The sequence below is a fragment of the Dendropsophus ebraccatus genome, unplaced genomic scaffold (genome assembly GCF_027789765.1).
Source record: "Dendropsophus ebraccatus isolate aDenEbr1 unplaced genomic scaffold, aDenEbr1.pat pat_scaffold_1232_ctg1, whole genome shotgun sequence".
NCBI classification, from domain to species: Eukaryota; Metazoa; Chordata; class Amphibia; order Anura; family Hylidae; genus Dendropsophus; species Dendropsophus ebraccatus.
The window spans coordinates 33465-50974 of record NW_027208649.1 but is presented as its reverse complement, the minus strand read 5'-3'; the positions used below and the strand labels follow the sequence as shown (position 1 = coordinate 50974).

Sequence of the window (17510 nt, the reverse complement as noted above, 5' to 3'; positions counted from 1 at the left end):
GGGGGGGGGTGACGTATAGTGTGAGGGGGGGGTGACGTATAGTGTGAGGGGGGGAGGAGGGGGGTGGACGTATAGTGTGAGGAGGGGGGGGGGTGAACGTATAGTGTGAGGAGGGGGGGGGGTGACGTATAGTGTGAGGGGGGGGGGGTGACGTATAGTGTGAGGGGGGGGGGGCTGAAGTTATAGTGTGAGGAGGGGGGGTGACGTTATAGTGTGAGGAGGGGGGGGGGTGACGTATAGTGTGAGGGGGGGGGTGACGTATAGTGTGAGGAGGGGGGGGTGACGTCTAGTGTGAGGAGGGGGGGGTGACGTATAGTGTGAGGGGGGGGGGGGTGACGTTTGTAGTGTGAGGGGGGGGAGGTGACGTGTAGTGTGAGGGGGGGGGGGTGACGTTTCTAGTGTGAGGGGGGGGGGTGACGTGTAGTGTGAGGGGGGGGGTGACGTGTAGTGTGAGGGGGAGGAGGGGGGGGTGACGTGTAGAGTGAGGGGGAGGAGGGGGGGTGACGTGTAGAGTGAGGGGGAGGAGGGGGGGTGACGTGTAGAGTGAGGGGGAGGAGGGGGGGTGACGTGTAGAGTGAGGGGGAGGAGGGGGGTGACCTGTAGTGTGAGGGGGAGGAGGGGGGGTGACCTGTGACTGATTGTTGAGGTCACCTTTGATCTCTTTCTCAGGATCTGGCAGACTATAGGTATGGCTGCTCCTAATATTGTGGCTAGGGGTCAGGCATGTTTTGCCCCCCACCACACTGGGTATATTGTTCGGGCGGCTGGGATTGGCAGTGCCGGCTCTGATTTCATTGCCTTACTGCATCGTCTTTGTGAAGTGGCTGCAGTATTGGGACAATACTGCAATGAAACTCGTGTATGAACACAGCTCTAATAACCCTTTAAGGACATGGCCCATTTTTCGTTTTTACGTTTTCGGTTTTTTCCTCCTTGTGTATATAAGGCCATACATACATACATACATACATAGCACTTGCATTTTTTCCACCTAGAAACCCACATGACCCCTTATTTTTTGCGTCACTAATTGTACTTCCCAATGACGGCTGAATTTTTGCATAAAGTACACTGCGAAACCAGAAAAAAATTCAAAGTGTGGTGAAATTGAAAAAAAACACGCATTTCTTTTATTTGGGGGGAAATGTGTTTTTACGCCATTCGCCCTGGGGTAAAACTGACTTGTTATATATGTTCCTCAAGTCGTTACGATTAAAACAATATATAACATGTATAACTTATATTGTATCTGATGGCCTGTAAAAAATTCAAACCGTTGTTAACCAATATACGTGCCTTAAAATCGCTCCATTCCCGGCTTATAGCGCTTTTATCCTTTGGTCTATGGGGCTGTGCGACGGTTGTCAGTTTTTGCGCCATGATTTGATCTTTCTATCGGTACCTTGATTGCGCATATACGACTTTTTTGATCTCTTTATATTACATTTTTTCTGGATTTGAATGCGACCAAAAATGCGCAATTTTGCACTTTGGGATTTTTTTGCGCTGACGCCGTTTACCGTACGAGATCAGGAATGTGATTAATTAATAGTTCGGGCGATTACGCACGCGGCGATAGCAAACATGTTTGTTTATTTATTTATTTACAACCTGGGAAAAGGGGGGTGATTCAGACTTTTATTAGGGGAGGGGGCTTTTTACTATTAACAACACTTTATTTTATTTTTTTACACATATACTAGAAGCCCCCCTGGGGTTAGGGTTATTCCCCCCCTGGGGTTAGGGTTATTCCCCCTGGGGTTAGGGTTATTCCCCCCCTGGGGTTAGGGTTATTCCCCCCCTGGGGTTAGGGTTATTCCCCCCCTGGGGTTAGGGTTATTCCCCCCCTGGGGTTAGGGTTATTCCCCCCCCTGGGGTTAGGGTTATTCCCCCTGGGGTTAGGGTTATTCCCCCCCTGGGGTTAGGGTTATTCCCCCCCTGGGGTTAGGGTTATTCCACCCCTGGGGTTAGGGTTATTCCACCCCTGGGGTTAGGGTTATTCCTCCCCTGGGGGACTTCTAGTATATACACTTGGATCTCTCATTGAGATCTCTGCAGCATAGATATGCTGCAGAGATCCATGAGATCGGCACTCGTTTGCTTTCGGCTGCTGCAGCCGGAAGTAAACGAGTGCCGAGCCGAGGACGGCGCCATCTTGGACGCGTCCCCGGCCGGCATCAGTAACGGAGATCGCTCCTCCGGGACAAGGTCCCGGAGGAGCGATCTCCCCCACTAGACACCAGGGAAACGTTGCCTCCGGTAATCGGAGGCAGCTGTCAACTTTGACAGCTGCCTCCGATTAGCTAATTAGCGGGCACGGCGATCAGACCGTGCCCGCTAATAGCGGCGGTCCCGGGCTACACGCGGCACCCGGGATCGCGGCACTTCACGCTTTGAAGTGCAAGTGAGGACATATGACGTAGGGGTACGTCATATGTCCTTAAGAGGATAAGACTGGTGCACAATCAGGGATTTTGTGTGAGACTGAGGTCACATGATCTCTGTCTCCTGAAAGAGCGGGGGGGGGGGGGGGGGGGGGGGGGCAGGAGACTAAGTGGATTGCACCAGAGGACTGTTTTCTTCACTTCCTGGATGTTAAAGAGGACCTGTCACCCCCCGTGCCGGGGTGACAGGCTCCCGACCCCACCTAATCCCGACGGGGGGTCGGGAGCCTGTCACGCCGGCACGGGGGGTGACAGGTCCTCTTTAATCAATTAGCAGTGCGGCCGAACTGCGGAGACACAGTAATACTAAATTGAAAATGTATTTCCTTATCCGGAGTTCCCCTTCAAGGATGGCTTGTCCCCTGCATGGAGAGCTCCTTTTGATGCAAGTCGTCTTCACAGGAGAATCTTCCAAATACAAGCACCTCACATCACCTCCAGGCCTTGTGTCATTGTCCATGAAGCAGACAGAAGGAATTGCCCCCGCCGGCCCAGGAAACGGCCCAAGGAGCAATTGTCCCATTACTTTTGGTGTATATAGTGACCGGGGTGAGGTGACGGCTGTGTATATATAGTGACCGGGGGTGACGGCTGTGCATATATAGTAACCGGGGTGACGGCTGTGTATATATAGTGACCGGGGTGAGGTGACGGCTGTGTATATATAGTGACCGGGGTGAGGTGACGGCTGTGTATATATAGTGACCGGGGTGAGGTGACGGCTGTGTATATATAGTGACCGGGGTGACTGCTGTGTATATATAGTGACCGGGGTGACTGCTGTGTATATATAGTGACCGGGGTGAGGTGACGGCTGTGTATATATAGTGACCGGGGTGACTGCTGTGTATATATAGTGACCGGGGTGACTGCTGTGTATATATAGTGACCGGGGTGAGGTGACGGCTGTGTATATATAGTGACCGGGGTGAGGTGACGGCTGTGTATATATAGTGACCGGGGTGACTGCTGTGTATATATAGTGACCGGGGTGAGGTGACGGCTGTGTATATAAAGTGACCGGGGTGACGGCTGTGTATACATAGTGACCGGGGTGACGGCTGTGTATATATAGTGACCGGGGTGAGGTGACGGCTGTGTATATATAGTGACCGGGGTGAGGTGACGGCTGTGTATATATAGTGACCGGGGTGAGGTGACGGCTGTGTAGATACAGTGACCGGGGTGAGGTGACGGCTGTGTATATACAGTGACCGGGGTGAGGTGACGGCTGTGTATATACAGTGACCGGGGTGAGGTGACGGCTGTGTATATACAGTGACTGGGGTGAGGTGACGGCTGTGTATATACAGTGACTGGGGTGAGGTGACGGCTGTGTATATACAGTGACTGGGGTGATGGTGACGGCTGTGTATATACAGTGACTGGGGTGAGGTGACGGCTGTGTATATATAGTGACCGGGGTGAGGTGACGGCTGTGTATATATAGTGACCGGGGGTGACGGCTGTGTATACATAGTGACCGGGGTGAGGTGACGGCTGTGTATATAAAGTGACCGGGGTGACGGCTGTGTTTACATAGTGACCGGGGTGAGGTGACGGCTGTGTATATATAGTGACCGGGGTGAGGTGACGGCTGTGTATATATAGTGACCGGGGTGAGGTGACGGCTGTGTTTACATAGTGACCGGGGTGAGGTGACGGCTGTGTATATATAGTGACCGGGGTGAGGTGACGGCTGTGTATATATAGTGACCGGGGTGAGGTGACGGCTGTGTATATATAGTGACCGGGGTGAGGTGACGGCTGTGTATATATAGTGACCGGGGTGAGGTGACGGCTGTGTATATATAGTGACCGGGGTGAGGTGACGGCTGTGTATATATAGTGACCGGGGTGAGGTGACGGCTGTGTATATACAGTGACTGGGGTGAGGTGACGGCTGTGTATATATAGTGACCGGGGTGAGGTGACGGCTGTGTATATATAGTGACCGGGGTGACTGCTGTGTATATATAGTGACCGGGGTGAGGTGACGGCTGTGTATATACAGTGACTGGGGTGAGGTGATGGCTGTGTATATATAGTGACCGGGTGAGGTGACGGCTGTGTATAATACTCTGTGTTGAAAATCTTGTCAGGTGCCATTGTCGGATCTTGTCCGTTGCTGGTGACGTCCAGGATGTCCCATGAGAAGAGTTTCCTGGTGACGGGGGACCCGTACGCTAATCCACCCTATCCTGTACAGGCCGCTCCAGTTCCTGCCCCAGGATATGGACAGCCCCCCTACCCCAACACGGCCCCCTACCCCAACACGGCCCCCTACCCCAACACGGCCCCCTACCCCAGTGATGTTCCGTACCCCAATGCTGTTCCTTACCCCACTCAGCCCCCTATGGGTCAGCCCCCGTATCCTCCAGCTTACAACCCAGGGCCGTATCCTGCAGCACCATATCCTCACCAGCCATACGGACAAGGTGGCTACCCCTCAGAGCAGAGCGGTAAGTGTGTGTGTGTGTGTGGGGGGGGGGGGGCATATCGTCTGGTGTCTTAAGGCCCATATTCCACCAACAGGTCTGACGACAGATTATCTGCCAAAGATTTGAAGCCAAACCCAGGAACAGACTATAAGCAGGGAACAGGTCATAAAGGAAAGACTGGATTTCTCCTCTTTATAAATCCACTCCTGGGTTTGGCTTCAAATCTTTGGCAGATAATCTGTCGTCAGATCTGTTGGTGGAATATGGGTCTTACCAGTGGCTGATGACTCCCTTTTTCTTGCCCACAGATTTTGGCTCCCCCATACACAGCACCACCTATCACGAGGAGGGGCCGCCTTCATACTGCGATAACCAGGATTTTCCCATCAGCCACTGGGACGATAAAAACATCCGGAGAGCGTTTATCCGTAAGGTAAGTGTGGGAGGGGCTAATCCTACATATCTGCTTCTCAGGGTCCCTGCTGGTGCAGAGTAAAGCCATTGTCACCCATATGGGCCCTCTAGAGGGCGGTGGAATCAGGTATACGCCCATACTGGAGGCGTTCTCCTCCAATCCTCGCCCATCTTTGTATCATGCGATATTGCTACTTGCTACTTATGTGCCGTTCTGTTAGTGATGTCTCCTCGCTGGTGGCGGCGTCTGGAGGACGCGCTCCTCGCTGGTGGTAGCGGTGTCTTTGGGGGGGTGCTTCTCGCTGGTGGTAGCAGTGTCTTTGGGGGGGGGGGGGCGCTACTCGCTGGTGGTAGCGGTGTCTTTGGGGGGGGCGCTCCTCACTGGTGGTAGCGATGTCTTTGGGAGGGCGCTCCTCGCTGGTGGTAGCGGTGTCTTTGGGGGGGGGCGCTCCTCGCTGGTGGTAGCGGTCTTTGGGGGGGGGGGGCGCTCCTCGCTGGTGGTAGCCGTGTCTTTGGGGGCGCTCCTCGCTGGTGGTAGCAGCAGTGTCTTTGGGGGGGCGCTCCTCGCTGGTGGTAGCAGCAGTGTCTTTGGGGGGCGCTCCTCGCTGGTGGTAGCAGCAGTGTCTTTGGGGGGGCGCTCCTCGCTGGTGGTAGCAGCAGTGTCTTTGGGGGGGCGCTCCTTGCTGGTGGTAGCGGTGTCTTTGGGGGGGGGGCTCCTCGCTGGTGGTAGCGGTGTCTTTGGGGGGGGGGGCGCTCCTCGCTGGTGGTAGCGGTGTCTTTGCGGGGGGGCGCTTCTCGCTGGTGGTACTGGTGTCTTTGGGGGCGCGCTCCTCACTGGTGGTGGCGGTGTCTTTGGGGGGGGGGGGGCGCGCTCCTCACTGGTGGTGGCGGTGTCTTTGGGGGGGGGGCGCGCTCCTCACTGGTGGTGGCGGGGTCTTTGGGGGGGGCGCGCTCCTCACTGGTGGTGGCGGGGTCTTTGGGGGGGGCGCACTCCTCACTGGTGGTGGCGGGGTCTTTGGGGGGGGCGCACTCCTCACTGGTGGTGGTGGGCTCTTTGGGGGGGGGGGGTGCGCTTCTCGCTGGTGGCGGCATCTAGAGGGCGCCCTCCTCGCTGGTGGTGGCTTTGGGGGGGGGGGGGTCCCGAGTGTGGGCTTTTCTCTGGGGAGATGTCAGAGGTATCTGGTGACGGTCTGTCTCCTCTTCAGGTCTTCCTCGTTCTCACCGCTCAGCTTCTGGTCACCTTTGCATTTGTGGCGGTTTTCACCTTCGTGAAGGACGTCCAGATTTACGTGAGGAAGAATGCATGGACATATTACCTCTCATACGCCATCTTCTTCGTCTCCCTCATCACTCTCAGCTGCTGTGGGGATTTCCGCCGCCGCCACCCATGGAACCTTGTGGCTCTGGTAGGTGCCATGATCAGGAGGGGGTATAGTGGGGGAGGGGTGGTGGAGCTGTCTGACGCTCTGTCTCCTCACAGTCCATCCTGACGCTCAGCCTCTCCTACATGGTCGGAATGATCGCCAGCTTCTATGAGACGGACGCCGTGATAATGGCGCTGGGGATCACGGCTGCTGTCTGCTTCACTGTGGTCCTGTTCTCTCTGCAGGTAAGTGGTGACTCCAGCACTAACTTCAACCCCCATCATCCTCGGCCCTGGCATCTAAGTATCTGTATGACTTCCTGCCCTTTTTGTGTCTCCACAGACAAAATACGATTTCACTTCCTGCATGGGGGTCCTGATGGTCAGCCTGGTGGTCCTCATTGTCTTCTCTATACTCTGCATCTTCATACGCAACAAGATCCTGCAGATCGTCTACGCCTCGCTGGGGGCGCTGCTCTTCACCTGTGTAAGTTCTTTGTATCTGCTCCTCGCTCTGACTGTCACACGAGGTGTGCGGGCAGTGGTGGCGGGAGTATGGGTGTGACGCGAGGTGTGCGGGCAGTGGTGGTGTGACGCGAGGTGTGCGGGCAGTGGTGGTGTGACGCGAGGTGTGCGGGCAGTGGTGGTGTGACGCGAGGTTGTTCGGGCAGTGGTGGCGGAGTATGGGTGTGACGCGAGGTGTGCGGGCAGTGGTGGTGTGACGCGAGGTGGTTCGGGCAGTGGTGGCGGAGTATGGGTGTGACGCGAGGTGTGCGGGCAGTGGTGGCGGAGTATTGGGTGTGACGCGAGGTGTGCGGGCAGTGGTGGTGTGACGCGAGGTGTGCAAGCAGTGGTTGGTGTGACGCGAGGTGTGCGGGCAGTGGTGGTGTGACGCGAGGTGTGCGGGCAGTGGTGGCGGAGTATGGGTGTGACGCGAGGGGGTGTGCTCGCGCCCTCGGCAGCCCCGCGCCCTCCAGTGAGTTGTCTTCCCTCCTTGTCTCCTAGTTCCTGGCGGTGGACACACAAATGATCCTGGGGAACAAGCAGCTGGCGCTCAGCCCTGAGGAATACGTCTTTGCTGCCCTGAACCTGTACACAGACATCATCAACATCTTCCTCTACATCCTGGCGATAATCGGCAAGGCCAAGGAGTGAGCAGCTTCCCCCCCGGATCCCCACATCCTGCGGTGTACCCAGGATTTTTTTTCCCCTGTGGTTTTGTTGTGAATGTTCTTGCTCGTGTTACAGCAGCTCCCCCCAGTCACTAGCCGCACTTTACTGGACCCCTGAGACCAGCGACCTCCACATTCCCTGTCGGACCCTTCCCCTGTGTAGCCGCTGCTGCATGTTCTCCGGTGTGGTGGCACGTGAGACAATAGGCATCTCCTAGCCCTCAATGTGAATAGCTCCGGTGTTGGCGCCCTCTCCTGCCTCCGCAGGGCATTGTATGGCGGGGCGATGGGGCCGGCCTGGGATGGAACTGTATATAATTCCAGGCATTCAATGTCTCTTTATTGCATGGATCTGGAGATCCTGGACGGATCTGCTATGGTCGCTGCACGCCGCTTCCTTCTTGGAGAAACCTGCAGTATTATTCCTGTGTCTGGCCTAGTTCTAATTAGATGTGAGCGAGCCCTGCTGGCTTGTAGACATGGCCGCCCCTTGGCTGTCATATCGGTGGGTGGCCGCCAGTCATCAGACACCAGCACCCATGATGTCTCCTGCTTCTCCCTGTGCAGTGGGCCTCTGCTGTAATACTGCTGCCCCCAGTGGCCACACTACTCACTGCATGATGACTACAGACATTTACATTAAATAGTTTTCCTCTACCTTCTTAGTTATTTTCTTTTCTGGCTTTCTCTTTGCTGGATGGTGATGTATGAAGAGTTTCTGTAGTTTATGTGGCATAGTAACAACCTAACATTGCACATGTATCCTTAGATGCCCATCTCCTAGGTAGAGCGGACCTCGAGCACGCTGAGCAGATGTAACAGGATTACAGGTGCCATGCTATGGAGCAACATTCACATCCCTGAGTGGGGGAGCCATGGAACAATGCAAAACGGGATGAGGTGAATGTGGACACAACGCCTCCTTCCTGTGTGGGGAGGGTCACCTGTGTACACAGTAAGATCCCGTGTAAAGACCCTTCAGGTGTCTCGGTTTCTAGCTGCTGGCTTCTCACCATCTCTATACATTGAGCAAGCAAACATAATCTAATCGGATGAGAAACTAAGAGCTTAATCGTCAGTCAAGTCACTAATGTAAAAACCGGCCAACTAAGTGCAATGTAGGTGCACCAAAAACTTGGTAAATATGGTGGAACATCAAGGCCCGACCTTGGGGATTCAGTGAATAAAGCTGCATACATTACCAGGGTTTCACTATAAGGGCATGTTCAGACGATGGATTATACTCCTGACATCATAGATCTGCAGCAAAAATCCAAAAAGTTCAGTGGTTCTGGCTTCAGTGCAGATAATCCATGTCCAGGCTGCCGGCCGTGGTTCTGGCTTCAGTGCAGATAATCCATGTCCAGGCTGCCGGCCGTGGTTCTGGCTTCAGTGCAGATAATCCATGTCCAGGCTGCCGGCCGTGGTTCTGGCTTCAGTGCAGATAATCCATGTCCAGGCTGCCGGCCGTGGTTCTGGCTTCAGTGCAGATAATCCATGTCCAGGCTGCTGGCCGTGGTTCTGGCTTCAGTGCAGATAATCCATGTCCAGGCTGCCGGCCGTGGTTCTGGCTTCAGTGCAGATAATCCATGTCCAGGCTGCCGGCCGTGGTTCTGGCTTCAGTGCAGATAATCCATGTCCAGGCTGTCGGCCGTGGTTCTGGCTTCAGTGCAGATAATCCATGTCCAGGCTGTCGGCCGTGGTTCTGGCTTCAGTGCAGATAATCCATGTCCAGGCTGTAGGCCGTGGTTCTGGCTTCAGTGGGGGTAACCCATGTCCAGGCTGCCGGCCGTGGTTCTGGCTTCGGTGCGTATTATCATCCAGGTTGCCGGCCGTGGTTCTGGCTTCAGTGCAGATAATCCATGTCCAGGCTGTCGGCCGTGGTTCTGGCTTCAGTGCAGATAATCCATGTCCAGGCTGCCGGCCGTAGTTCTGGCTTCAGTGCAGATAATCCATGTCCAGGCTGTCGGCCGTGGTTCTGGCTTCAGTGCAGATAATCCATGTCCAGGCTGTCGGCCGTGGTTCTGGCTTCAGTGCAGATAATCCATGTCCAGGCTGTAGGCCGTGGTTCTGGCTTCAGTGGGGGTAACCCATGTCCAGGCTGCCGGCCGTGGTTCTGGCTTCGGTGCGTATTATCATCCAGCCTGCCGGCCGTGGTTCTGGCTTCAGAGGAGGTAATCCTCATCCAGGCTGACGGCCGTGGTTCTGGCTTCAGTGCGTATTATCCTCATCCAGGCTGCCGGCCGTGATTCTGGCTTCAGTGCGTATTATCCTCATCCAGGCTGCCGGCCGTGGTTCTGGCTTCAGTGCACATAATCCATGTCCAGGCTGCCGGCCGTGGTTCTGGCTTCGGTGCGTATTATCATCCAGGCTGCTGGCCGTGGTTTCTGGCTTTAGTGGGGTAATCCTCATCCAGGCTGCCGACCGTGGTTCTGGCTTCAGTGCAGATAATTCTCATCCAGGCTGACGGCGTGGTTCTGTCTTCAGTGCACATAATCCATGTCCAGGCTGACGGCCGTGGTTCTGGCTTCGGTGCGTATTATCATCCAGGCTGACAGCGGTGGTTCTGGCATCAGAGGAGGTAATCGTCATCCAGGCTGACGGCCATGGTTCTGACTTCAGTGGGGGTAATCCTCATCCAGGTTGCCGGCCGTGGTTCTGGCTTCAGTGCAGATAATCCATGTCCAGGCTGCCGGCCGTGGTTCTGGCTTCAGTGCAGATAATCCATGTCCAGGCTGCCGGCCGTGGTTCTGGCTTCAGTGCAGATAATCCATGTCCAGGCTGCCGGCCGTGGTTCTGGCTTCAGTGCAGATAATCCATGTCCAGGCTGCCGGCCGTGGTTCTGGCTTCAGTGCAGATAATCCATGTCCAGGCTGCCGGCCGTGGTTCTGGCTTCAGTGCAGATAATCCATGTCCAGGCTGCCGGCCGTGGTTCTGGCTTCAGTGCAGATAATCCATGTCCAGGCTGCCGGCCGTGGTTCTGGCTTCAGTGCAGATAATCCATGTCCAGGCTGCCGGCCGTGGTTCTGGCTTCAGTGCAGATAATCCATGTCCAGGCTGCGGCCGTGGTTCTGGCTTCAGTGCAGATAATCCATGTCCAGGCTGTCGGCCGTGGTTCTGGCTTCAGTGCAGATAATCCATGTCCAGGCTGTCGGCCGTGGTTCTGGCTTCAGTGCAGATAATCCATGTCCAGGCTGTAGGCCGTGGTTCTGGCTTCAGTGGGGGTAACCCATGTCCAGGCTGCCGGCCGTGGTTCTGGCTTCGGTGCGTATTATCATCCAGGTTGCCGGCCGTGGTTCTGGCTTCAGTGCAGATAATCCATGTCCAGGCTGTCGGCCGTGGTTCTGGCTTCAGTGCAGATAATCCATGTCCAGGCTGCCGGCCGTAGTTCTGGCTTCAGTGCAGATAATCCATGTCCAGGCTGTCGGCCGTGGTTCTGGCTTCAGTGCAGATAATCCATGTCCAGGCTGTCGGCCGTGGTTCTGGCTTCAGTGCAGATAATCCATGTCCAGGCTGTAGCCGTGGTTCTGGCTTCAGTGGGGGTAACCCATGTCCAGGCTGCCGGCCGTGGTTCTGGCTTCGGTGCGTATTATCATCCAGCCTGCCGGCCGTGGTTCTGGCTTCAGAGGAGGTAATCCTCATCCAGGCTGACGGCCGTGGTTCTGGCTTCAGTGCGTATTATCCTCATCCAGGCTGCCGGCCGTGATTCTGGCTTCAGTGCGTATTATCCTCATCCAGGCTGCCGGCCGTGGTTCTGGCTTCAGTGCACATAATCCATGTCCAGGCTGCCGGCCGTGGTTCTGGCTTCGGTGCGTATTATCATCCAGGCTGCTGGCCGTGGTTCTGGCTTTAGTGGGGTAATCCTCATCCAGGCTGCCGACCGTGGTTCTGGCTTCAGTGCAGATAATTCTCATCCAGGCTGACGGCCGTGGTTCTGTCTTCAGTGCACATAATCCATGTCCAGGCTGACGGCCGTGGTTCTGGCTTCGGTGCGTATTATCATCCAGGCTGACAGCGGTGGTTTCTGGCATCAGAGGAGGTAATCGTCATCCAGGCTGACGGCCATGGTTCTGACTTCAGTGGGGGTAATCCTCATCCAGGTTGCCGGCCGTGGTTCTGGCTTCAGTGCAGATAATCCATGTCCAGGCTGCCGGCCGTGGTTCTGGCTTCGGTGCGTATTATCATCAAGGCTGCCGGCCGTGGTTTCTGGCTTCTGTGTGGATTATCCTCATCCAGGCTGCCGGCCGTGGTTCTTGCTTCAGTGGGGGTAATCCTCATCCAGGCTGCCGGACGTGGTTCTGGCTTCAGTGCAGATAATCCTCATCCAGGCTGCCGGACGTGGTTCTGGCTTCAGTGCAGATAATCCATGTCCAGGCTGTAGGCCGTGGTTCTGGCTTCAGTGCAGATAATCCATATCCAGGCTGCCGGCCGTGGTTCTGGCTTCGGTGCGTATTATCCTCATCCAGGCTGTCGGCCGTGGTTCTGGCTTCAGTGGGGGTAATCCTCATCCAGGCTGTCGGCCGTGGTTCTGGCTTCAGTGGGGGTAATCCTCATCCAGGCTGTCGGACGTGGTTCTGGCTTCAGTGGGGGTAATCCTCATCCAGGCTGTCGGCCGTGGTTCTGGCTTCAGTGGGGGTAATCCTCATCCAGGCTGCCGGCCGTGGTTCTGGCTTCAGTGGGGGTAATCCTCATCCAGGCTGCCGGCCGTGGTTCTGGCTTCAGTGCAGATAATCCATATCCAGGCTGCCGGCCGTGGTTCTGACTTCGGTGCGTATTATCCTCATCCAGGCTGTCGGCCGTGGTTCTGGCTTCAGTGGGGGTAATCCTCATCCAGGCTGCCGGCCGTGTTTCTGGCTTCAGTGCGTATTATCCTCATCCAGGCTGCCGGCCGTGGTTCTGGCTTCGGTGGGGGTAATCCTCATCCAGGCTGTCGGCCGTGGTTCTGGCTTCAGTGGGGGTAATCCTCATCCAGGCTGCCGGCCGTGTTTCTGGCTTCAGTGCGTATTATCCTCATCCAGGCTGCCGGCCGTGTTTCTGGCTTCAGTGCATATTATCCTCATCCAGGCTGCTGGCCGTGGTTCTGGCTTCAGTGGGGGTAATCCTCATCCAGGCTGCCGGCCGTGGTTCTGGCTTCAGTGGGGGTAATCCTCATCCAGGCTGCCGGCCGTGGTTCTGGCTTCAGTGCAGATAATCCATATCCAGGCTGCCGGCCGTGGTTCTGGCTTCGGTGCGTATTATCCTCATCCAGGCTGTCGGCCGTGGTTCTGGCTTCAGTGGGGGTAATCCTCATCCAGGCTGCCGGCCGTGTTTCTGGCTTCAGTGCGTATTATCCTCATCCAGGCTGCCGGCCGTGGTTCTGGCTTTGGTGCGTATTAACCTCATCCAGGCTGCCGGCCGTGGTTCTGGCTTCGGTTGGGGTAATCCTCATCCAGGCTGCCGGCCGTGGTTCTGACTTCGGTGCGTATTAACCTCATCCAGGCTGCCGGCCGTGTTTCTGGCTTCAGTGGGGGTAATCCTCATCCAGGCTGCCGGCCGTGTTTCTGGCTTCAGTGCAGATAATCCTCATCCAGGCTGTCGGACGTGGTTCTGGCTTCAGTGGGGGTAATCCTCATCCAGGCTGTCGGCCGTGGTTCTGGCTTCAGTGGGGGTAATTCTCATCCAGGCTGCCGGCCGTGGTTTTGGCTTCAGTGGGGGTAATCCTCATCCAGGCTGCCGGCCGTGGTTTTGGCTTCGGTGGGCGTAATCCTCATCCAGGCTGCCGGCCGTGGTTTTGGCTTCGGTGGGCGTAATCCTCATCCAGGCTGCCGGCCGTGGTTTTGGCTTCGGTGGGGGTAATCCTCATCCAGGCTGCTGGCCGTGGTTCTGGCTTCAGTGGGGGTAATCCTCATCCAGGCTGCCGGCCGTGGTTTTGGCTTCGGTGGGTGTAATCCTCATCCAGGCTGCCGGCCGTGGTTCTGGCTTCAGTGGGGGTAATCCTCATCCAGGCTGCCGGCCGTGGTTCTGGCTGCGGTGCAGATAATCCTCATCCAGGCTGCCGGCCGTGGTTTTGGCTTCGGTGCAGATAATCCTCATCCAGGCTGCCGGCCGTGGTTTTGGCTTCGGTGCAGATAATCCTCATCCAGGCTGCTGGCCGTGGTTCTGGCTTCGGTGAAGATAATCCTCATCCAAAAACCATTGTCAGCTTTTGGATTGCGAGCACATCAGATGAGATACAGATGTATATTGAAAGCTATCACACCTTAAATTGGGGGGTGACCTACCTGCCTGCAACCAGTCTCCTGAGCGCAGAGGATCCGCTCCCGTTGTGCCCAGACGCCATCTTGCCCATGAGGCAGCCAGAGGCACAATCAAAAGCCCTGGCTCTCCTCCAATCTGTCCAGCTCAGCCAGACGGCAGGGGGGGCGCAGCGGTTCTTGTTACCTCACGCTTTAGCTGGCCTCTCTGAGGTTACTTCTGGCTGTGTATGCTTCACTTCAGGCAGATATGAGTCATGGGCCCAAAGCAAAGAGCTGTAGAGGATTTGTGGGAGCAAGTGCATCATCTAGAGATGGGGTGTCTAACCTGCTCTCACAATTCCCTGCTAGATGCCCAATATGATTCAGAAAGAGAAGTGCATGCACTCCACTCCAAAATGGCCAACAAAAAGACCGTAACCACCACCACAATATTAAAGTGACTCTTTACCCACAATCTGTGCGGGATTCCTGAATCTATATTCCTCTCTCAGAACAATCCTCCTTTGTTATAAGCTGCTCTACCCTCTGGGTGAGATCCGGAGCTCGGCAGGTCTCATCCCCAAACACCTGGGACACAAAGTACCACCTGCTGCTGCTGGCACTAATCCAATCCTACATAACCGCTTGTGGGCTTCTTCAGGAGGACAGCCTGCCCCCTCCCATAATGTGATCCGCGGACCTGTCCCAACCCCTACAGCGCCAACACAATGCATGCTTCATGCCCCCTCCCATAATGTGATCCACGGACCTGTCCCAACCCCTACAGCGCCAACACAATGCATGCTTCATGCCCCCTCCCATAATAGGATCCGCGGACCTGTCCCAATCCCTACAGCGCCAACACAATGCATGCTTTATGCCCCCTCCCATAATAGGATCCGCGGACCTGTCCCAACCCCTACAGCGCCAACACAATGCATGCTTTATGCCCCCTCCCATAATGTGATCCACGGACCTGTCCCAACCCCTACAGCGCCAACACAATGCATGCTTTATGCCCCCTCCCATAATGTGATCCGCGGACCTGTCCCAACCCCTACAGTGCCAACACAATGTATGCTTTATGCCCCCTCCCATAATGTGATCCGCGGACCTGTCCCAATCCCTACAGCGCCAACACAATGTATGCTTTATGCCCCCTCCCATAATGTGATCCGCGGACCTGTCCCAATCCCTACAGCGCCAACACAATGTATGCTTTATGCCCCCTCCCATAATGTGATCCGCGGACCTGTCCCAACCCCTACAGTGCCAACACAATGCATGCTTTATGCCCCCTCCCATAATGGGATCCGCGGACCTGTCCCAATCCCTACAGCGCCAACACAATGCATGCTTTATGCCCCCTCCCATAATGTGATCCGCGGACCTGTCCCAATCCCTACAGCGCCAACACAATGTATGCTTTATGCCCCCTCCCATAATGTGATCCGCGGACCTGTCCCAATCCCTACAGTGCCTACAGTGTAATCCTCATCCAGGCTGACGGCCGTGGTTCTGGCTTCAGTGCGTATTATCCTCATCCAGGCTGCCGGCCGTGATTCTGGCTTCAGTGCGTATTATCCTCATCCAGGCTGCCGGCCGTGGTTCTGGCTTCAGTGCACATAATCCATGTCCAGGCTGCCGGCCGTGGTTCTGGCTTCGGTGCGTATTATCATCCAGGCTGCTGGCCGTGGTTCTGGCTTTAGTGGGGTAATCCTCATCCAGGCTGCCGACCGTGGTTCTGGCTTCAGTGCAGATAATTCTCATCCAGGCTGCCGGCCGTGGTTCTGGCTTCGGTGCGTATTATCATCCAGGCTGACAGCGGTGGTTCTGGCATCAGAGGAGGTAATCGTCATCCAGGCTGCCGGCCGTGGTTCTGGCTTCAGTGGGGGTAATCCTCATCCAGGCTGTCGGCCGTGGTTCTGACTTCAGTGGGGGTAATCCTCATCCAGGCTGCCGGCCGTGGTTCTGGCTTCAGTGCAGATAATCCATGTCCAGGCTGCCGGCCGTGGTTCTGGCTTCGGTGGGCGTAATCCTCATCCAGGCTGCCGGCCGTGGTTTTGGCTTCAGTGGGGGTAATCCTCATCCAGGCTGCCGGCCGTGGTTCTGGCTGCGGTGCAGATAATCCTCATCCAGGCTGCCGGCCGTGGTTTTGGCTTCGGTGCAGATAATCCTCATCCAGGCTGCTGGCCGTGGTTCTGGCTTCGGTGCAGATAATCCTCATCCAAAAACCATTGTCAGCTTTTGGATTGCGAGCACATCAGATGAGATACAGATGTATATTGAAAGCTATCACACCTTAAATTGGGGGGTGACCTACCTGCCTGCAACCAGTCTCCTGAGCGCAGAGGATCCGCTCCCGTTGTGCCCAGACGCCATCTTGCCCATGAGGCAGCCAGAGGCACAATCAAAAGCCCTGGCTCTCCTCCAATCTGTCCAGCTCAGCCAGACGGCAGGGGGGGCGCAGCGGTTCTTGTTACCTCACGCTTTAGCTGGCCTCTCTGAGGTTACTTCTGGCCAGGGCCGGGACAAGGAGTTTTGGTGCCCTAGGCAGAGAAGGCAAATGGCGCCCCCCCCCCCCCCCCCGAAAAAAACAAAACAAAAAAACACTTATATATCTGCATAAAAAAGACATGTATACACACTTTTAAACACATTTAATATAAAAGGATCATTGTTTAAGGGGAAAAAAAAATAAAAAATCGCTATATCAGGACCAAATATTACCTCCATACCGTTAAGAAAACAAACTATATATAGGCCAATATTACCGCCATAGAGAGACCACCGCATAATGACACTATATACACACCAATATTAGCACCACACCATGACCACCACATAATGACACTATATACAGGCCAATATTAGCACCACACCATGACCGCCACATATTGACTATTTATACACCATATACAGAACAATATTACCCCCATAGAGTAACCACCACATAATGACTCTATATATACACACCATATACAGACCAATATTACCACCATAGACTGACCACTGCATAATGACTCTATATATACACTATATACAGACCAATATTACCGCCATAGAGTGACCGCCACATAATGACTTTATATACACTTTATACAGACATATATTTTGTGGCAGCCACTATATGCGGTAATATTAGTCTGTATATAGTGTATATAGAGTCATTATGCAGCGGTCAGTCTATGGCGGTAATATTGGTCTGTATATAGTGTATATATAGAGTCATTATACAGTGGTCACTCTATGCGGTAATATTAGTCTGTATATAGTGTATATATAGAGCCATTATGTGGTTGTCAGTGTATGGCGGTAATATTGGTCTGTATATAATGTACATAGAGAGTCATTATGTGGCGGTCACTCTATAGTGGTAATGACTCTATACACTATATACTGACCAATATTACCGCCATAGACTGACCACTGCATAAGGACACTATACACACTATATACAG

At 55.0% G+C, this 17510-nt stretch overlaps 1 protein-coding gene across 2 annotated transcripts; it reads left to right on the top strand.

Annotated features, from left to right (window-relative positions):
- Nucleotides 1–2778: 2778 nt before the first annotated feature.
- Nucleotides 2779–8491, top strand: LOC138775003 (protein lifeguard 1-like). Of its 2 annotated transcripts, none has more exons than XM_069955764.1 (7): nucleotides 2779–2993; nucleotides 4547–4906; nucleotides 5194–5318; nucleotides 6505–6705; nucleotides 6780–6908; nucleotides 7006–7149; nucleotides 7668–8491. In XM_069955764.1, the coding sequence occupies exons 1-7, from the start codon at nucleotides 2795–2797 to the stop codon at nucleotides 7815–7817; spliced, it is 1308 nt and encodes a 435-aa protein (XP_069811865.1). In that variant the 5' UTR covers nucleotides 2779–2794; the 3' UTR covers nucleotides 7818–8491. The 2 variants fall into 2 exon arrangements, with proteins under 2 accessions (XP_069811865.1, XP_069811866.1); XM_069955765.1 differs by having other exon boundaries at nucleotides 2780–2975.
- Nucleotides 8492–17510: the final 9019 nt, after the last annotated feature.